At 34.9% G+C, this 22976-nt stretch overlaps 1 protein-coding gene across 1 annotated transcript; it reads left to right on the plus strand.

Moving 5' to 3' along the window:
* The first annotated feature begins 19561 nt into the window (after window positions 1–19561).
* On the plus strand, window positions 19562–21453 carry LOC134840320 (uncharacterized). The gene is made up of 4 exons (XM_063856085.1): window positions 19562–19671; window positions 19745–19772; window positions 20515–20819; window positions 21345–21453. The coding sequence occupies exons 1-4, from the start codon at window positions 19562–19564 to the stop codon at window positions 21418–21420; spliced, it is 519 nt and encodes a 172-aa protein (XP_063712155.1). The 3' UTR covers window positions 21421–21453.
* Window positions 21454–22976: the final 1523 nt, after the last annotated feature.

Raw genomic sequence — 22976 nt, forward strand, 5'->3', positions numbered from 1 at the left:
TGATACGATCATGCTGTTCAGCAAGCCTATGTTGCTGCGAGCCAAAATACTCCTAAGCTAAAACCCCTCTATATAGTTTAAGTTTTTTATGTAGATATTATATAATTAGTGAGTAATACAAATACGAACGCGCGAAAATGAAACCCCAATTAATTTTTGAAGTTTTTAGAATGCATATTTTATACAGAAATGGTTGTCAAAAGTGATGCATGAATGGTGGAAATAGTTAACAAGTCCAAAAGGGGCAAATAGTTAAGATCCCAGTTTTTTTGCGAATTTGTTCTCAAGTTACTTTTCAAACCAAAGCCAACCTTGTTTCCGTGCGTGGAAAAAGATTCAATTTCTACGATGGTTTTTTTAAAGTCATTGACCGATAAGACTAATATGGACGTAGTTCGTTTTCGGTGACTGTGGTTCTTTAAATTTTTCCTGGTTTGACTTGTGTTAAACAAAATAATTCGTTAGGCTTTTTGAGACTTCGGCTACGTTTTCTTGAACAAGCAGGGTTGCACACATGGAAGGTAATTGTCGTTAACTTCGTTAAGTGTATCAGTTTCCCGCCAATTTTGAATGCAAGCGTTTCTCAGATTCAATTTAAATAGAAGTTAATAAAATATCTTGAATTTTCCCACAACTTGAAATTCAAAAACTGATTTAGTGAAAAGGTAAGACTTGAGATTCGCAATCATAGCGGTACGTATTCATAGCGGGGATGGGGGATTTTATTTTTACTTATTCCGCCCAAATTTCTTAATTTGACCATTTTGTAATTTTCAATGTATACATGCCAAGAACAAAACACTGATCATCGCACTGATTGCTGCTTTGGTTAATAATACAAATGCGATCACTTCATTCTTTATGCAGATTTCAAAAAAGGTCCAAGTTTGTGAAGTTTTTGTCTGTCCTTTTTTCTGGTCTGGGTAAAAAATTACAGCTTTGAAATAAATTCTAATAGTTAACCAAGAGTTCTAGTACCAAAATGATAAATCAGTCCCATTTGTACCAAAATAAAAAATCAATCCCGTTAGTACCAAAAAATATTCAATTGGCCTAAGACTATTAAGCCGACTACTTAAGGCTCTTGTCTTAAGGTCGCCGGTGGGCGCGCTACGCGCGCGTCGCCGCTTTGCGGTGATAACCGGCTCTAATTTTCGTATAGAGTCCTACCCTCTGTTGGCAAGCTCGCAACACGTTGGCGCGACTGCGGCGGTCACTACTCTGCCATTGAATTTTCTTCTGTTTGAACAGTAGAAAATTAATGTAATAATTCGTTGGCTCACAATTCGACCAATCAGAAATCGAGTTGAATAATTTTGGTACAAATGGGACCGATTTTTTTATTTTGGTACAAATGACCGTTGGTACAAATGGGACGTCACCCCCCTTCCCTCAGGGATTCGACCCCCTACCGACTCAAAGGTCCCCCTTTGTACTGTTTTGAGACATCCATATTTGGCGACTAACCTTAAAATTTTTATAAAGGCGCCTTTGGCCCCAATATATACTAAATTTAAGGGGGCAGCGCGCGCTGAAAAAACGCGATTTTTTGGTCAAACTTTTCCAAAAAGTGCCTAAAATTGCCTGTTTTTGGCCGATTTTTTACAAAACTTTAGCTGGGCACATAAAAGTTGACCAAAACGGTCTTTTAGTGATTTGGGAGAATGCGGAAAATCAATTTGGTCGACCTTAAAGAAAAAAGGTCGACAAAATTTCCGAAAATTTTTTGAAAATCCGCCCCCCTCGACAAACCTGTAGCTCCGCCCCTGGGTACAAGTATGATAGTTGGGTCCCTTAATTTTAGATATGTCCCTGAAGAAAAACTTTTAAGCTTCAAAGTTTTTGAAAACATGGCTCTTATTTGTTTGCTTCCTTTTTTCTGAAGTTTTCATAAAAATTGCGGGACGCGGCGTCTCTATACTTGCTTTTTCCTGGGACCTAACTATCATGCTTGTACCTTTCTGCCGATTCGGCTGAATAACAAGTCGGCCTAATGTTTTGAGGCAGCACAAAAGTGCCGAAGTACAAGAGTGCCTAAAAAGAAAAAGTGTTCAAGTGCCGAAAATTGATGATTTTCGGCACTGTTGAACAATAAATTTATTTTCGGCCCTGCTGTACTTCGGCACTGTTGTGCTGCCCTTAGAGGGGTGTTCAACAGTGCCAAAGTGCAAGAGTGCCTAAAATAAATTTATTGTTCAACAGTGCCGAAAATCATCAATTTTCGGCATTGTTGAACACTTTTTCATTCTCCGCACTGTTGAACGCCCCCAACATTTTGAACGCTGAAATCCCATTTCTACCCAGGTTCATTTGTACCTCAATTATTCAACTCGATTTCTGATTGGTCGAATTGTGATAGGAGAAATCATTAAATTAGTTTTTTTACTGTTCAAACAGCAGAAAACTAAACAACCGAATAGTGGCCACTGCAGTCGCGCCAACGTGTTGCGAGTCCCCCCAAAAATACAACCCGGTTGGGGGGAGAGAAATAGGAGAGAAATAGTTTTAAATATATTCACGAATTATACAAAGTTTTTGTTTTTTTTTTCGAGAAAAAAAGTATGGAAAATACGGTACTACTATGTTAGAATGGTCTCTTGAAAATATCCAGGTCACTTGAAGTCAGCTAGAGCTCTCAAATAGTTTTAAAGTTTTGATTTCGCCATTCAGATAGATGTCTCAGTTTAATTTCAAACAAACTTCAAGTTTCGTTTCTTCATAAAACTCCCCCCCCCCCCCCTCACCATTTTAAGGTGGAAAATTAATTTTAAAAAACCGCCAACATTGAGTTTTGATTTAAAATAAATCAACCTATTTAGGTTTGTTAAAACGTAAAATAAATTGAAGCGAGCATATTTTGATATAAAAATGTAGTAATTACAATTTTTAATCTGAAAAGTTTCTGACTCGCGAGATCTTTGAAATGAATAGTTTGTACACAAATCAGTTTTCAAAATTGAAACATGCGAAATGCCTGCGGGACCTGTCTATCATAATTGCTTTTTGGGGTGACAACTCTATCATAATTGTACCGAAATACATTAACTTAATTAATTGACAGCATTTAAAAGCAATTCTACATAAAAATTCTGAAAATCATTTATGTATATGTGCGTTTGTTTGAAATGCATAATTAAGATTAAAAAAATTATTAATTTTCAAAATAAATACGTGATAGGACCGGTTGCTTTGGTTAAGACAAATGCAGTTGAATCATTAACCGATTTCTAACAAGGCCGAATTTTAAACAGATACAAAAATTTTTTGGCCATGTGATCAATTCCCCCTCCAAATTGTTCTGGGGCGATAAATTCCCCCTCCAAATTGAACTATGAGAATTTTCAAGCAATCAAAATGCAGTGTTTTTGAGAGAAAGGAAATAATTTAAGTTGAGTAATTATTTGACTGCTTCTATCGCTGCTTGCGCGTCAATAGCGCGAAATATATGGCGTGTTAATTCCGCAATTGGCTAAATTGGCAATAATTAAACCCCCATAACCACGATAAATGATCACAGCTGAAATATATTTGTTTGATTTTGAGCTCAGGTAAACAATACCTTTTGAATGATACAAAAAATTCGGTCAAAAATTGCTTGTTAAAAATTCGAAATTTAGCTGAAAAAAGAAACCACCCCGAGCTGAAGTATTGCGTCATTTTCTTCGAAAGTTGGAACAACAACTTGGATTGTCATCAGCCAGTTAAAACTTTCATGAAAAAAATGCTCGATTGTCGCCAGACTTTTTTGCATTTTATCCAATAAATTGTAAATTTGTGTTTTGTTTAATTGTGAGGGGGGCGAAATTTCACTTGATTGACGTGGGGATGCTCTCATGCGCCCATTTTTCTCCTGGAGCTAGTTTTTGTATCTATTTTTCTGGATCTCTGCAGCTTACAGTGCAGATTTAAATTAACCGGACAGAACGAACAACATATGAAATTCGAACGCGTTTTTTCCAAATTGAGTTGAAATTAGACAGATAATGAAAAGAACAAAAGCTGTTTAAAATTTCACCATAGTTAACATGGTGAATTTTTTTTCGAAATTATCACTCAAAGTTTCATCCCAAAAATGGGTCTTCGTGGCTTTTTTTATCCATCAAGAATTACGCTGAAACTGCTAAAATTAGTTCAAAAGTAGCCTCGCACACAACCCAACAAAATTCTAGGAGGTTAAAACTTCTAAACGCTTACGTACAACGTTTGAAATTTGGTCTTAAGCGAAGATTTTAATTATAATAAAAATGACCTTGATTGGTTATCAACCAAAAATTTGTTCTCTTATACAGATTTTTGGAAGTTTTAACTTTAAAGAACTTTGTTGGGCTGTGTATGAGGTTTTTTGACATAACCTGCTCATCAATCAACTGGGTAGTTTCAGCCTAAATCTTGATTAATTAAAAAAGCCTAAATTATTCATTTTTATGGTAAACGTTTGTGTTGAGAATTTCGAAAACAAAACGAATATAAATGGTTTTCTTCAAAAATTTCAGTCATGCACTGTATTTGGAAGAAATTTGAATGGTGTGCCAAACAATCTACATTTCTGACTATTTTGACTTATTTGTAAGTCGATGTAAAATTGTGAGCAAAACATCTTGAAAAGGTGCTGAAAGTTGATTGGCTTTTTCTAGCTAATCAGATTGTAGCTAATTAGTTTCAGTTTAAGATCCTGAATTATTGGTTTTTGGTCGGAATAGGTAAAAAGACGCACGACTGCTTTAGCCGTTCTCCGTCTAAGGTCGCCGGTGGGCACGAATCTTGCGCGTCCTCGCTTCGTGGCAATCAGCTTCTTTAAATATAATTTTGAGTCCTAGGATCAACTGTACAATCTCCCTTTTTCTCTCCGTTTTTCTCAAATTGGTAATATTTTAGACAAAAAATGATGAAGACAAATCCTGCTTAAAAGTTTAGCAGAAGCAGTATGATGCAATTTATGGTGCAAAAAACCCCAATGAAGATATTAGTTTAGTTGGAGCTGATCAATGTACAAAGTTGAAGAGTTGAGTCACCGATCAGCTCCTACTAAAGTTTACATCCCGGTCCAAGTCTAATTTCCCCTACTAAGTTTTACATCCTTTTTAATCCTTTCTTTTCCCCAGGATATAATATAAGACGAGTCTCTTAATTTTGTTTAAGTTTTTAAATACATTCTTTTTCACCGACAACTTGACGGGCTGTTATTCATGCATTACTTTTTATTTGATTTTAGAGTTAAAATGATAAATAAATTCAATTAAGTACATTATTAGTTTCTGAAAATATTACCTTATCAAATATATATTTTTTATTTCTCTCAAAATTGACATTCTGAAATCAGAGCTGTATTTGTTGAATGATATCAGAAAAACCATCGAAAAACAAACAAAAATAAGCAGAAATTACTAAATATGAGAAATTTTTTAAATTTCTTAGCTTAGTAAAGTAAAAATATAAAATTGTTCAAAAGAAAAAAGTAAATGATGTCTCAAAAATCGCAGGAAGAAGTTTTAAGAAATTAGCTATTCGTTTCACTCAAAAAACAACAAGGAAGTCGAAAGTATTATTTTTTATAGACTAAAACGTGAAAAAAAATAGCGAGATATCGAAACTAACAATTTCAGACTTCGAAACAACCTGAATATAAATTTCGTTAATCAAAAAATGAAAAATAATTTGGAAGATTTCTGGAACAAAACAAAAAGGAAAAAGAGAAAAAGATTCTTATTCCCGAATTACGAAAAAACTAACAGAAAGAAATTGAAATTTATGCCGTCAAACATTTAAAAAACCCCGTCTTTCGTTTCAAAAAAATTCTAAAACTTTTATAAGATATCGGCGATCGATGTAGTTAAGTGGAAGTTCGAGTGATGGATGTTCCATGAAGTTTCATTCAATCCCGTTTAGTACTTTCTTTTTGCCAGGATATCTGAGAGAAATTTGAGAGAAGACTTTGATCTTAAACATTATAAAATCTAGATACAATTTAATTCTATTTTTTCCGCTAGAGTCTCCGAGGAGTTTTGACGCAAGGTTTTCATCTTTTCGATAATGAAACCTATATACTATTCGACCCTCTTTGTTTTCCATGGGATATCTCTGGATAGTTTGACAGCTAATTCTTATCTTTGACATATCTCCCGGGTAGTATGTTAAATCTTCTATTGAATTGATAAAGAAAAATATATAAGAAAAAATCTAACTAGGGAAAGAATTTAAAAAACAAAAGAGTATTTGAATCGTGCAATCAAGTGTAATTCATAAGTAATTTTTAATCTTGTTAATGAGGAAATTTTTCTGACAATTTGTTTTTTTTAAAGATATTTTGATCAACTAAAATACTGCTACGTATTTTTAAAAAAATAGTCATTTACATTCATCCTATGGAGAAGATGTGATTGTGAATGCCTCAAATAATTGAAAGGAAAATGATCAGTTGACGTGGCAAGGTTTCCCGAAGTTGTTTTTACAGATTACAAAAATTTTGTCGGTACAGTTGATTCCGATGTTCAAGACGAACAGATCAAGTGGAATTTTTTTGCGTAGGTTATCATAAAGTCTACCCTCAAACTTAGAGAAAAAATGGATAGTTCTACAATTTCAAAATGTGTACGACATCGTTTTTTGGTACGATTTAATTATGCAACCAATGACAGAGAATCAGTTAGGACTTGTCAGGTTTCAGGAAGCGTTTGAGATTATTTGGAATTTAGAGAGTAATTGCCTTGCTATTAAGATAGAACTACCGGTCCCAAGTACGGAAGGAGGAGGGGGGTTGACATCAGCAAGAGCATTGGGTCCATAAGGACTTCAGTCTGAAAATGTTCTGCTAAGGGCACCGCTCCAAACAACTCATGGAAAGTCAAACAAGCAACAGCCCTCAGTTTGTGCGCCCCCTAAATAAGGAATGGGGAGGGGTGCTAAGAATCTCAGGGTTTCAACTATTAATTTGAGTAATACTACTATGTACGAGACAAAAAATCCACTTTAGAAAAAAGTCGCTCAGACAATGCTCGTGGAACGTTAGCACACTAAAAGGAAAACGCCTTGAGATATGCAAAAAAATTTTTAAAAGAAAGATATCGGTGTGCTGTCTACAAGAAACTCGTTTCAAAGGAAGCAGCACAAGAAGTTCTGGAGATGGCGACCACAAATTTAAGTTTTTCTGGCAAGGAAACTCAGAAAGCATAATTGGTGTTGCAATAACCATCAAGGGTCGACTTTTTGAATATGTACTGGAAGTCAGCAGAGTAACGTGTTATGCGCCTAAAACTTGTATTAGGGCATACTTTGTGTAATGTTGTTTCTGCGTACGCACCACACGCTGGTAGAGATGGTTCGGAAAAATGAAGATTTTTATAGCACGCTAGAAGAAACTATGTTATCTCTACCTTACCAAGAGTATAATTTCCTTTATGGTGACTTGAATGGACATATTAATTGGTGAAACCTTTAAAAAACTTCACTCTCAAAATTAAAAAGAAATTCAAGTAAAGGGAACTGCAAAGTTCAACAAAAAAAATGACAATTTTTTTCATGCCAATAAGATGACAATTTTTTCATTGGTCACTGAATTCAACTTCCTTTTTTGCAGATGGGAAAAGTTGTGTGGAGTTTTTTTTATGCAAGTGTTGCATATCTGGATGTCTTTATGACGTTTTACGCGTTGGGTATGGTGGTAAATTTCACACTAATTTTCATCTGCTAGCAGATACCTCAAATGCTGCAGTGAGAGATGGCTGCCTGTGTAGCAAAGTTTACTGGAAACCAGGTTTTAACATAGAGATGTACTGTAAGAGTGAATTTTCATGTTTTCAGTGCTCCCAATACAACGTAATGAAATGGTTGCGTGGGAACGGTAAGATGTTGCTTCTTTAGTTTCGTTTTCTCTAAGCAGTCAGTGCATTCTTTCGTCGGTGGCTCAATGATTAACCGTATGGATTGTTCGCCAGTTCTTTTGATAATTTTATTCAATTCAAGGTTTCACTTATCTTGAAACACACTACCCTTCGAAATATCATTTTTTCAAAGGTTTAGATTGAAAGGTCTTTTTCAGAACTTTCGGATTTTAAAAGTTTTTCATCATCTTCTTACATAATCAGACGTTTTCTCATTAAATTTTGAATTGTTTTAATTAAACGTTGCCGAAAACTTCACCAAGTTTTTTTTATCTGTTCCTCTAATTTTTACAAGAACGTTCCTTGAAAAGCTTTCGTCTTTTGTTGACGTAATATCAGGAATATTCTGAAAAACGAGGTACTTTTAAGACCTACACAAGTACCACCAATTTCCCCACAGAATTGAATTTAACTTCCAAATTTCATGTTAATTGCACTAAGATATCAGTCAGAAATCAAGAAAAAATTGGTAAATACAATGAGTTTTTTAGACAAATCTGATATGAGGAAAGAAGTTTTTGTCTATTTCACTAGAAGAGAATGGACACTAATGTTCTGGAGAAATAATTCACAATTTTGAAAGAAGTAAATGAAACTAAATCGAAAATTAAGTTTAGATGTATTTTAACAGGATATCAGTAAAAAAAAGAAACGTTTCAGCATGGTTAGATAATGTCGCCAGCAAATTTTGCAGCTAACTGAAGAAATTTTTGTCTCGTCTTTTTCACACATAAATCTTCAAATGGGAAAGCTTCTTCTACTTTCCCTAAGCTTCATTCCAAATTATACAAATGGTCTTAACGACTTTATCATTTGCATAGAAAGAGAATTTTCATGCCTCTAAGGTATCTGTCAAAGTTGAGATCCACCTATCAAACTGCTTTTAAATGATTAATTATATCAGATAAAAGAAAGGCATGTTTTTCAATTTATCGATTGGTTTTCTGTCTTTTTTTATCTTCATATCAACAATCGTATTTTTTGTTTTTGTTTTCTCATTGTTAATTTTCGGATCCGCTTAGAAAAGCTTTTCCTCAAACCATTAATTGTTTTTGAAACTTGAATTTTTCTGTTTGTCTTTGGTTTTTGTCTTTCTAACATTTTTTTTTCAATTTCCCGATACTTAATTTAAGATAATGGAAGAAAAGATCGTTTTTCGTTTTCTTTGTTGTTCAACTATTTTTTCAACATTTTTTCAGTTCGAATTTCTGTAGTTAAACATATAGATTGAAATTCAAAATTTGCATTTTTTTACTGTTTATGTATTTTGTTGATGTGTTGGCGTTTTTTGTCTTAATATCAATTTTTCAAATTGATTTCTAATTGCTCATTATCAGATTCTATCAACAAACATTTTTAATAGCAGGTCACAGGGTTCAAATTGAAAGAGCAGAAAATTATTTAAGAAATTTTCTTTTTTGTTTTTCTTAATTTTCTGGATACAAGAATTTTCGAAGCCAAAAAAAATAATAATTTTCTCAAAAATTACTGGAAAATTACAAATTTTATTTTAAAAAGCTGTTTCTTACTGCAATTGTTTGCGATAGAATAAAAAAAATTGATAAACAAGTTCGACAAATTTTCAAGGGACAATGTACACTATGTGATGCAAGCTATGATTATTTGAGGTAACATGTTTTTACAGATCAAAAAACAATTTTTAACATTTTTCAATAATTTTTCACAAACAGAAAAGTTTTCAGTCAGCCACAGTTTCATCTGCTAGTTTTAATCGAAAAAATAACAACAATTTAACAAATTCGTGCAGTAATCCAGAATTAGTAAACATATAGTTTTTAACTTCAAAATGAGTTCTTTAAAGACTAGCACCTAAAAAGTGACCTGTTTGAAGTTTCGGTCCAGCTCAAAAATTATCCTTTTTGTTTAATTCGTGTAAATGCAATTTTTATTTAGGGATTATCCAATCAGATTTGTTCAAATAACACATTTTGCTGAGCTTCAATGAATATGTAGCTGACTTCATAACTTTTGGCAACATATTCACTCTTAGCCAAACGTTTTGAAGTTCATTCGAATATTTGGTGAGAGGGTGGCTCGAAACGATTGCTGAACTTTCATTCTTTTTCGCACATAAGAATCGAATTTGTATCTGTTGCAAAATTCACAGACGTAAAAAATTTTTTGCATTTTTTTTCCAATTATATCAGTTTTCAAGTGAAAAACTTTTTCATCGACTTCTAACGGCAGTTGGAACATTCAGTGCTTTGCCCAGATACAAGAAGTCTTGTTAACATTATGCGAGCTGTAGACGTGTTTTTGTCAGGAGACCTGATTGTTTTTGTCTAGGAACAAAAATTCTAATATGAGTGCAGGAGGATTGCTTTGAAACAATGAAAACCTCGATCGATTTTTAATTTGATCTGCTAAAATTGAGCTATCCCGAAACCCTGTAAAAATCTGGTTTAAGACAAAATTTTCTTCGACAGAGGCAAAAACTTGGGTTTTTGTAAGTTTTTGAACGCAAACCTTTTTGAAATTTCAGCTAAGATAAAAAAAAAACACTTTAAAAAAACACTCTTAATTTCCTTTTAATGCAATTTTCATTTAGGCTCTAGCCAATCAGACTCGTTCAAACAACTCACTTTGTTTAACGTCATTGAACATATTGCTGACTTGCTCGTGGCTCGAAACGATATGGCTCGAAACGATATTGCTCGAAACGATTACTCAGCTTTCTTTCCTTTTCGCGCATAAAAATTGAAATGCATGTGTTGCCAAATTCACATACGTAAATTTTTTCATCGACTCTTAACGGTAGTTGGAACCTTCAGGGTTTTTCCTTGATACGATTAGTCTTGTTAACATTATGCGAGTTAATATACTTACTTTTGTCAATGAACCCGATTATTTTTAGGGACCCGTGTAGTTGACTTGTCACTTTACGTCAAAACATGAGTCCAAGAGTCAACTTTCTTAGTTCTGTTTTTTTTCGACTGTCTATATCAAAGAGGTTACAATTGTTTGATCACAGTGACTTTTGATTTACAAAGATTGCGAAAAATGTTGCTTCGGTAACATACTCCCGGGTAGCCGAATTGTCTGAAACGGCGCAAAAGGCTTTGCGAAAAAAATCAGAAAACATTAACAAGAGCGGTTGCGGGGCGGTTGAAGGTGCCGTGATCATTTCACACGGTCAAAACTCGTGTAATGCCATCTCTTCCTGGCTGTTCCTCCACCACATGTCCAATCGGCCATATACCTCGCGGCGTGAGATCTTTGAGTACCCACACTATGTCTCCAACCTTCAATGGTGGCTGAATTTCATTCCACTTCGGGCGTTTCATTAGTGAAGGTAGGTACTCCTTCTTCAACCGCTTTCACTGGTGATTCATCATCTGTTGAACTTTGGGTCCATTTATTGTAAGTTAATGGCATGCTGTCGTCGATAGTCCTGGTGGAAGGCTGCTGAAAGGTCGTTGAATGAGAAAGTGATTTTGTGTCCAGAATCACTACTCCAGTATTAGTGAACGTGAAAAGATGATTTTCGTCGGGGTATCGCTTAAGTTTTAATGGTGCCTTGATGGGCTGGATGTTGTTTGCTTTGTATCTTCGACACATGAAACAGTGATAAGCGACTGTACGAAGAGCTTGTCGTAACCCAATGATGGGGTAACGATGCTGCACGAACAATTTGTCTTTGATGCATGTAAATTTGGTGCGCATGCTGTAGATAGAGTTTAACTGTTGGATGAGTTGCTATTAGGATCAGCGGGTGACAAGATTCAAGTTCCATTGTTGGGGGAAAATTCGAGCCTGTTGCGCGAACGAAGCGTACGCTTTTGGTCTAGGTATAGATTGAATTTAATCAACTGTTCTTCGCATCCAGACGTCGCTTCTGTTGTAGATGTTTGATCGTTTCACTGTAAGATTTTCGCTGTTCTGATTTGATGATATAATTTCTCGCTTGTTCTATATCGTTACTAGTTGAATGTTGTCGTTCTTTTCGATTTTTGCTTTCAGAGTCTTGGTCTTTTGCCCATGATGAGCTCAGTTTTTTGAAAAAACTGAAAATTGCGGTGATGGTGATCAAAAGTTTATTCCACGCGGAAAAACGACCAATGTCAAAGACTGGAGGACCTGAAAACGGTGGCTGTGATGCACACACTGAGGCAAATATTGAGATGCTTTTAGTGTCTATTACGGAAGACTTCAGTGGCCATTGAGATGATTGTGACACCAGAAAGGCTGGGGCTGCTAACCTTTTGGATTCGATGTCAGTAGGTTTTAATCCTCTAGTGCCGTGATCAGCAGGGTTCAGATGAGTCGGTATATGGTACCAGTTATTGTTTCCTTGAGTAGCGTTTATTTCGGATAGACGATCTGACACAAAACTCTTCTGTTTTTTCTTCGAGTTTATCCAGTCAATTACTGTTTGACTGTCTGTCCACGTGTGTATGTCAGGATCAGCGTTAAGCTGGAGTTGTACTTTAGCAAATTCATTGAGTCGAAATCCAATAGTTGCTGCTTCAAGCTCTAATTTTGGAATACTCAGCTGCTTAATTGGAGCTATTTTGCTCTTACCTATTACATAGTGAGTTCCCAATTGGTTTTCTGGTTGATTTTCGACGCTGCCGCATATGACTGCTGACATTCCTATCAAGGAAGCATTCGTGAACGTATGAAGTTGAACATTATCCTGTGTTGTTAATTGACGTTTGAGAAGTGTTCGAGGAAGACTGATTGGTTTTATTGACACAAAGAGGTTTAGCAGCTTTTTTAGTTCTTTTTGACTTTAGTTGACTTGTCATTTTACGTCAAAACGTGGCTCCAACAGTCAACTTTTTTTAGTTCTGGTTTGTTTCGGCAGTGTCTATATCAAAGAGGTTACAATTGTTTGATCACAGTGACTTTTGATTCACAAAGATTGGGAAAAATGTAGTTGCTTCGGCAACAACCCGTCTATCATAGTAGTACCAAGAAACCCTTTAAATCAAAGGAATGAGGGTATCTCGAAATGATTATGACCAAACTTTCCGCCCCTTTTGCGCATAAGAATTCAATATGTATCTGTTGCCAACCTCGTCATTGTAAAAAAAAATTTGTCAGATTTTTTTTCAATTATTTCATCAATTTTTGACTGAAAACTTTTTCATCGACTTTAAACGGCAGTCGGAACATGCCAGGCTTTGCCCGGATACGAGAAGTCTTGTTAACAATATTCCAGCTGCATACAAATTTTTGTCAATAGTTATTTTTAGGGACCCGTCTAATATAGTACTACCAAAAACCCACCACTAGTTAAAAAAAAATTCGTGTAATTGTTGCTTCGGTTTAATGGAAAAGTGCAACTACATTTATGCGCAGTAGCTTTTTGGCTATCCGAGATCACTAATCGGATCAACAGTGGAATGTTAAGAAGTTCCCCTAGCCACATATAATTTTTAAAATTGATTATTCATAAAACATTCAGTTCAAAAAGCCGGCAGAATATACTTCTACTGATAAATTTTCTCATGGAATGAGCACTGAGACCAGTAAAAAAATTGAAACTTTTATTGATAATTGTTTTTTGATATATTTCATATATTTGTTATTTAATAAGACCAATTTGCTCAGCCCTCAAAGTTAATTTCTGAATAACCCGTATTATATCGCCCCTAAATTGATTTGGCGGGAACTTGTACAGGCGATCCCAAGAAGTTTTGGGCTCCCTTGGAATGATTTTGATTTCGGCTATCCGTTTATTTGTTTCCGTCGCACGACGCCGTCAATTAAATGCCACAAAATACAACAATTCTAATATGAGTGGAGGGAGATTGCTTTGAAACAATCAAAACCTCGATTGATTTTTTTCGATCGGCTAAAATTAAGCTATCCCGAAACCCTATAAAAATCTTTTTTTTTTCAAAATTTTCCGCAACAGGCAAAAAATAGCGGTTTTGTAAAATTGTTGGACGAGAGCTCCCCGTGCCCTTCTCGAGACATTTTTCATTTGCTGTTGTTTTTTTTAAACTAGATGGTGCCCAAAATTTTACCTCAAAAGCGATAATTTTTGGCTTTTTAGTCAATCAAAAAATACACCAAAAACACCGCATTGATTTCTGACATAATCACACCAAAGTGGGCCTCTAATGTAGCCCAACAAAATGTAAAAAGATTACAATCTTTTGATTTTTTTATAAATGAAATTATTTCAATTTAGATGTCAAAAAGTTAAATTTTATATATAAAATACCAAATTTTTGTTTAAAAATATTGTTAAAATGTTTTGCGCAATTTTTGAAAATTATTAGCTCCTTTGAATTTGTTGGAACACAAATGAGACTCATTTTCTGCCGTTATCCCAGAGTCTAGCGACAAAACTGACGTAGAAGGGGAACCACCTTTTTCAATGATAGCTTCTTCGTGCTGGTGACGACTCCTCCTCTCTGGATAACACTAACAGCAATGTTTTGACCGCCGCATTTGCACCAATGTTTTGCGAGCCTACCAACAGAGCCTGTTGTTGCTCTGGTTGACATAAACCGAGAGTTGAAAATTGTTTAAAATGTCGACTTAGTATTCTTTGACCAATTAAATTTAGTTTTAACCTTATGTGTTTGCTTTTTTGGCTTGGGATCTATGAATACCCAACGCTTGAAGTGCTTTCGGCCTGTTGTCCACGGCAGAAAAACATGACTCTGTATTTTTACAAGCAATTTTTATTTTTTTGCCCATCAATCGGGGAGTCTTTTTCGAAAAACTACCCCATTGACGAAAAACGGATGAGTCTTGCACAAAATTGAAATTTGAGTAAAAATGAGCTGATAAATTGCTGAGCTTGAATCAATATTTTAAAATGCCCATAAGTTTTGCATTGAATTCATTTTGCGATATCTTACGTAAGACAATATTGTAATTGCTTACGCTGTTATCTATCCTCTCCGTGGTTTTTCTACCTTTAGAAAATGTAGAAAAAATATTAAATTTTCTTAATCTGAAGTTTGACAGTTTTTTTATTTTAATTTCTCAGGAAAGACTACTGTGGTCGGAACGTTCTGAAAACTGCAAAACTGTTTATTTAATATTTTTGTTCCAGTTAGCAAAACAGCCAAAAATGCTTCCTGGCAACAATTCAATAGCGAATTCAGTTCCTAAAGAAGATTCTATGTCAGTCCACAACACAACTGTCACGAACCACTTGGACCAACTAAGGTCACGTGAAAACCGAAAATTAGTACCTTCAGAGCAAATGCGAAAGGATGGTTTCGAAGTTTTAACAGTGAAGAGTTCTTCCGAAAGCCTCTCGTCAAAATTAGCTCCTCTGAGTCAACGCCCTATTTGTCAACTCAATCTGAGCCAACCAAATGTCAACTCATTCAATAAGCAGATCTTAGTTACGCAACCCTGGTTAGAATCAATCATAGTTTTCTCAGAATTACAAACACAGATTTCAAATACAAATTTGATACTAATTTTGAAGGGGAGCGCACGCCAAAAAACGGCATTTTCGACGGTTTTTCTTCAAAAAAATTGCCTGTGATGAAAATTTTTGGTCGAAGTAGGGTCTTTATAGTGTTCTGGGAGCGCTCTGAAAACTAATTTGGTCGACCTAAAAAAAGGTCGACAAAATGTTCTAAAATTTTTTGAAATGCTACCCCCCTTCCTCCTCCCCCCCCCCCTTTGAAAAATTCCTGGATCCGTCCCTGATTTAAATTAAACTTTTAAATGACAAGTATTATCCCGGGTACGGATTTTGCACTGAATTTTACGGTTGTTTCGTGCCTATTTTTTATGGCTGATTCTTAAAACAATCTTGCTACTTACTCATAGGACCAGTTCTCAATGCCAACAAAGCTCATCAAATCAAAATACCCGATTCCATCAGGAAGATGGTTTCTCGCCCTTGGATTTGAGAAGAAGTTTGTCTGAGAATTCTGGCGGACAATGTGACTTCCGAGATAGAGAATCAATGCCTAGTGTATGCAAGTTTGCTATGAAGAGGACGTCAAATTTCTACGATCAGTCAGATAAGTCAATCAAAACATCTCGATTCTACACCTGCGACGAACAAAAAGGTATTTTAGAATGCACCAAATTAACGTCCTCGTCCATAAATTGATTTAAGGGGCAGGATGTTAACTTGGTTCTAAAATGGAAATTTCAGCCAATCAGAATCAAGCTTTTTACACGCAGCGCTTACCAAGTTCAATCCAACATTAATATTGGTAAGGAAGATCTTAACTTGGTCAAGTTAGGGGTAGGTTAAGTTGGTCCTTTAAAATTTTTAGCAATGTTCTTTTTTTACGTTAAAGGGTCCAAATTTTTAAGTATAATGTATTATTTATTATTAATAACGAGTATACTTCAAACTTTAATTGAAATAAAAGTTATTCTTTAAGTTTTTTAGTGAAAAAGGGAAGAGTCTTTTCTTTATACGAATATTGATTATAACCAGGGGCGGATTTAGGGGGACGGGGGGATTTAGTTGTTCCTACTTTTGAACTAAGGATAAAATATTTGTGCTCGGTATGTTTTTTTAGCGTTTAAACGGTATTCACGCCTGAGCTCAAATTTAGTTCGAGTTTAAAAGCTATTTTAACTGTGATCATTTTTTTGTCAATTTATAGGAGTTTTAAATTTGTCAGTTCCTTGTTTAGGACAATTAAATGCTATATAACTCGTGCTATTAACGCGTAAGCTAGCAATTTAAGATGGCAAGCAATTTAAGATGGCTGTTTCAAAGGTGTTTAAAATTGACTTGGGGCAAGCTGCTTGGACTTGTGAATACTTTATTGGACGCCAACTACACTAAGCTTGTCAAATTTATATTTTCAATAGCGCGAAGGTTGAAGATTTTCTCTTTTTAATTTTATGGATTTTCCAATTTACAAAGATTTTATGAAAACTACTCCAAATATTTCTAGGGGCAATTCATCTTTTTTGGAATATTTAGATTTGATTTAACTTTCGCAATAACACTCAATTTTATGCTGTTATTTCAACATTACACTTTAACTGTCTTAAAAATTTTTATCCTATTCAGTTGATGAAGTTTCCATTTTATTATTCATATCCGCTTGGTCAATATAAGTTTTAAACTAATGTTTTCCATCTGTTTTTTCTGATGTCTTACTGAATAAAGGTACCTAATCATCAAGTTTTTGAGTTTGCTAAGTTGAAACACGCTGTACGCAGAAAAGAAATTGTTGTTGTTTCGAAGAGAGGGAGGTAATATTTGTGCCCAGTGTGTTTTGATTTTTTTTTATTTGATTTACTGTCCCCTTTTGATAGAATTTTCTAAACCATCTGAAAGGGAATGATTTTGAATACCCAGACTTTTATAAAAATGTTTTCACCAGAGATTTTTTTTTTCCAGGAGATTGAGTTTGAGACTCCATGAACTAAAAAAAAATTTAAATGTGGATTTTGTTCAAAACGCCAGCAGACGCAAAATTTGTCTTTTTGTACATTTAATGGCTTGCTCGATGTGAAAATTTGAGAACAAAATCGATAAAAATTGCCGAAATTTTCAAAAATGCTTAGTTTCTTTTTCGCATATAATTCAATAATTTTTTCTAAACTAAAATTTTTCATGGATGTTAACGGGTAGAAGGAACAATCAGGTTTTCGTCCTGATACGAGGACTCTTGTCTATCTTTTGCTTTTGTTATCGCAGTTAAAATTTGGGGTTTTTATCTCTCTAGTTTTCGACGTTAAAGTTAACTTCTAGCTCTTAATTACAGGCCGCTTTACATGCTGGAACCAGTTCTAAACGGTGGCTTCCCTCATGCTTGAAGGTCCGAATGCTTGAAATTAATTTTAGCTTACTTTCAGCCAATTAGAATTGAGTATTCAAAATCTCAAAGTAAATCGCAAAAATCTCAAATTAAGAAAATAAATCCAGGCCATTAGTGTTAATATTGACCGATTAGATAAGAAGCAGATGAGTTTTCAAGACTGAAAAATTCTTATGATTTGACCTCATTAATCTTGATGATTATCTGAATAGTTTTGGGGTTGTAACCCGCAATTTGTAATATTTTTGATTATTTTCCACTGATTTAATACATTTTCTGTTAATATTGACTTCGATTTTGTGAGAAAGGCATTTAGCCAATAGAAACGCTTAGAGATTTTGATTGGTTGAAATTTTTCAAGCATTCGGTCCTTCAAGCATGAGAACCCTCCCGTTCTAATTTAGTGTTTATAAACCAATTATATAATTGATAAGTTATCACTATAAAATATTACTAACTAACCAATCATATTCCATCTCTAACATTGACACTTATTTGTAAGTGCTGAAACTACTTGCAGTTTCAGCACCAGAACAATTTAAATAAAACTTCGAATACAATTGTTCTCCTTCTGGATAAACTCCAAGAACTAACTCGCATAAACCAGTATGCACTAGATCTATTGAGACTAGGAGATATAAGAGTAAGATTAAGATTGGTATTAGACTAAGAAGTTGCACGAATCTATCTGGCCGAAAATAAGATAGCGTGACGAGCAGATGGTGTACCTTGTCTGAAATTACTCTATACTCCAATAGGTCATAACTCGATACTCGGTTACTTTCGGCTATCTAGCGTGAGTCTTATGGATAAAATGAAATTACCTGTTCTAGAATGCAGAACTTCTTCAGCGACAGGTTATAACGAGCCGAATTACCCTGTCTATGAATTAATTTCGCCCCCCGAGCCATCTTCCAAAAGAAACAAGACTTCTCGTGGAGGTCTTGTGAATGATCCTGTGATTCATCGAGTCAAACAACTCATGAAAACGAGCGAGCGCGAAAATTACATGTCAGTTTTTTTTACAATTTTTTTATTTCAAAATTGGTGGTTCGGAGTCAACAAAATTTCAGTTAGTTGCGGGTTTTCATACAAAAAAGGGGTTGCGGGTTTTCACATAAAAAAACTTGATCAAAAAATTTAGAAGTGCACCTTGAAAAAGTTTCGATTTTCTTGCGAACGAGCCCTTGGACTGACGCCCCTTTCCATGTAAGTATTTTCCTAAAGATTCCTACTACGATTTTTTTGACGACATCTAGTTTTGGTCGAACAGCCCTAAGCTTTTAGAAAGTTTTAGCAGCACAGGACAGGATCTTCGTAGTAGGATTTTAGGAGAGCTCTCGAAATTAATTTGCACCCCACCCCATAGAAAATGCTAGATCTGCACCTGCCTTCTTTAATTCTGCTAAATTAAAATTTAGCTAAAGCCTCGTTTATATTGGACTGTTTCATTGAAAGATTGCTATTACTTCACCGCATTTTTAGCCCTCATTACAAAGATTTTGGCAAACTGTTCGAGGCTAATCGCAACCCGCTTGCTAGCCGATCTCTGAATTCAGCTTCTGAGCTCAACTTCGAACTGAACGCAGGTCACTCCAAATCAATTCACGCTTCGGTTCGTCAACGAGACAACCCGATGTGTTTCTCGGTGACAGAAGCATGTAAAGGAGGTCCGACTCTGGAACCCAAGCGGGTAGTAGCACCTCGTGTTGAGGTTCCGATTACGAATCCTGTGAAACAAGTAGTAGACGAATACGCAGCACCGAAGGCTTCCAAAATGAAGTCCATGGATGGCTCAAGATCTGACCAAAGCAAATGTGAAAGTGCTTCGTCATCAGGAACAGAGCGAAAAAAGGTACTTTACACTATAATCTGAAGTTCTACCGCCAACATCGGTTTTTTAAATGGGACAATTTATTTAGTCTTTTAGAGAACTTTGCCCAAATGGTATACCAAATCAGACAATGTACTTCATCAAAGAAAAGAAGGCTCCATTTTGGAATCGCTAAAAGCAGTCCCTTCTCTATTTTGGATTCCGCTTACAAAATTGTCTAGTAAAGTGTACAATTTTTCTGGTGCCTAAAAAGGTGGATTTATTTAACCTATTGAACATAGTTCTTTTTTTAGTGGACGATTACATAATTTAACTCTAGTGGTAAGTGTTGTAGATGATGCTTAACTTGTTGTGTAATCTGAATATCATTTTCATCAACCTTGTCTGTAGTTTTGCATGTTATCACAAGACCCCCAACAAGTCAGTTTTAGTGATTCCTAATCTGCACTAATAAAATCTAATAAGTCAAATGCCTATGCTGCGTTTTGGAATCAGGCTCTATCAAAAATTCTGTCATCTAGAACAACTTAAACTTTCGTTTTTGCTAACTAATTTTTTTCACAATTAAAAGTTTACTAAAATTTTTCAAGGTTAACGGGTTTGTTAGTCCAGATCGAATTTGGTGTATATTGGAGGCAATAGGTGCCCTTAGAATAAATGGGTATCCCGAAACAGTACCAAAGAGGGACCCTTTGGGTGGTCAGGGTTCGAATACCGCATCTGCTCCTTTCCTAAAACGGCTGCTCGTTATAACGTCATTTCAATTTTAGATTAACGTCTCCAAATTCAGCCAATTTTTGAAGCTCGTAAAGACCCTTTAGTTCAAATAATATTTTAAAAAAAATTTGGAAGTTATTTTGGAAGGTTAGATTAGTCATTTTTTCCTCCATGTATTTTATCAAAATCTTGCTATCTACATACATTCTGAATTCGCGTGCATTCTGAATTTGCGTACATTCTGAATTTTCGATGCTCCTATCTGAAAAAAGGCTACAGCAAATAAGTCAACTAAAAACATAATCTGCAAAGCTGTGACTTTTACTGGTCATCAGATGATTTTTAGGTTCGATTTGACATCGAGTATCTTCTTTCAAGCAACTCGCATCCTTCTCAGCGCAATTCACAATCGTCGCTGCGTTCGAACCATCTGTCGTGTAGTCCTAAAAAGTCCACTTTGATTGCACAACAAGCGTCACGTGTCAAAACTCTACCAAAGGCCAGAGGTCAAGGAAATTCCAGGGCCGCCGGTTCGAAACATAGTCCACGTGGAATCAGCGAGTGCGATTTAGTGGTGGTAATTTACATGGTCAACAGACTGATTGAGCAACTTTATGGAATCGAGAACTTTTTGGATGCCGAAACTAAATCGTATGTAGATTTTATTCAAAAAAATCCCATATGATAAAATTAAAGAATTTTTATTTTGAGAGAGCGTAAGTGTTTTTCCGGGTTTCAAACTTACAAAACTACTATTTTCATTCAACATATCAGTTGTTTCTTATTTGAAATTTGTTTCCTTCTATAAAGATAGGCGCTTAAGTTTTGTGTCAGTTAAGTTGCCCTTAGATTACTCTCCTGAATCTGAAAAAACTGGCTACCTTCAATAATTAGTTTCTAAAAATATTTGCTTTTGACTTTTTTTGGTGTTGGCATTACAAATAACACTCCTGGCTACCTTCAGATATTAGTTTTTTTGATGTTTTGTTGGCATTACAAAATCATATTTTTGCTTTTTCTGGCGTTAAAGTGGTGGAAATTAAGAAAGTAATGAACGGTTTAGCTCTAAGTAAAAACATTACTATAATTGTTTTTCAGTTGGTATCAATTGTCAATTGAGCATAACAAATTAGGAGATGGTTGAAACTTCTGGTTTAATTTTTTTGCTTATTTTAGACTGTTTGAAACGAATGTGAGACTGCCCTTGATGTTCTTCTTCAACTATCTCCGATCGAAGAGTTGCCATCATTGATACCGCAGACAAGCTGGCAAAACTAGTTTTTTTTATGCACACCTTGTCTACAAAATTGTATTACATTAATAACATTTTTACAAGGCACTTTTTAATGATAAAATATAAAACTGTAATACCTTGTTGGGAATTGGAAGAAATTTTGAAATAGTTTGTGCTTCCATGTTTTTGTTCCGACCATTGAAAATGGGGAGGAACTTTGTTTCCGGGTGTTTTTTTTTGTGTGTTTTCCACGCAAAATCAGGGGCCTGCTACAAATTATCATCGGAATAGATTGAGTGATATATCCTGTCAAAGCCCATTAGGTTTTGATTCAAACGGCATTATAAAATTCTCAAAAAATTGTCCCAATTTCGAGAGAAAACTGGTCCAAATTATTTTAGTTTTTGAGCAGTAAGCCGTACTGTAAGCGAGCAGGATTGTTTGAAAAGGATAAGCCGTGAAACTTTAGCTTTGCTCCAGTAAAATTTTGTTTCATAGTTTTTCTTAGCGCCTTCTTGGAAATGAAAAAAAACAAGACATTTTTATAATGCTTTTTCGTTTGTCCTGTCATTTCAAAGAGCAATTGTTGTCCAATTTGCCAATTTTACTATGACTTTCGTTCAGATCTTTTTTTGTACCACTCGCAAAAAAGGACAATAATTAAAAAAGGAATCACTTGTAATTTTTGAAAAGTATGGTCGGAACATTCTGTGCTAATTTGCACAGCAAACGGCTATCCTTTTTATCGTTTCAAATTTTGAAGAATGAACAGAAACGCCTGATTCATATTTCATTTTCAGACCATTTTATATGATCAAATTAATTGTGTTTTCTCGTTTCACATTTTATGTTTATGATCATCTTAGAGCTGGGTCTAGGACAACAAGCCGACGGGATTTCAAGCCGAAGGGACTTCAGGCCGAAAATTAAACTTTACAAGCACCTCAAATCATTATTTTTTCATCTGTAAAACGTTGCTTGTCAAAATCATAGGCTATTTTACTCCATAATAAGCGTTATTTTTGACAATGAATCACTTGGGATTGGCATCCGTTAATAATATCAGCCGGTTTTTGAAATGCATAAATTATAGACAAGAAAATTACCTTCAACCGTGTTTTATTCTTCAACTTTCCTAAACATCATTTGGAGGCTTAAATTTAATGAAAACGCTAATAATTACCGAATAAAGATCATGAAATTGAGAAATTCTTCGAAAAAATTTTCAAATTAATCATATTTCATGACTTGGAGAGACAATTTTCGGCTTGAAGTCCCTAATTTTATGATTCGGTTTGAAGTGCCGTCGGCTTGATGTCCGGCACCCCTTAGAGCTGAGCTCAAATATAAAAGATTTAACTTGAAATTATTTTTCGCCGAGTAGATGATTGGAGTTGAATTATTACTCTAATTTAAATAGTTAAGAATCCCTTAAATAGATACACTGTTTTATCTGTATTCTTAGGCTTAGTGATTACGCAGCGATTGTATTTAGTCTCAAAACAAGTCCAATGTGAAGAATAAGTTATTGTTCCGTTTTTCGAAGAAAACGGAATATTTATGCTCGGTGTGGT

The sequence above is a fragment of the Symsagittifera roscoffensis genome, chromosome 1 (assembly GCF_963678635.1).
Source record: "Symsagittifera roscoffensis chromosome 1, txSymRosc1.1, whole genome shotgun sequence".
Taxonomy (NCBI): Eukaryota; Metazoa; Xenacoelomorpha; order Acoela; family Convolutidae; genus Symsagittifera; species Symsagittifera roscoffensis.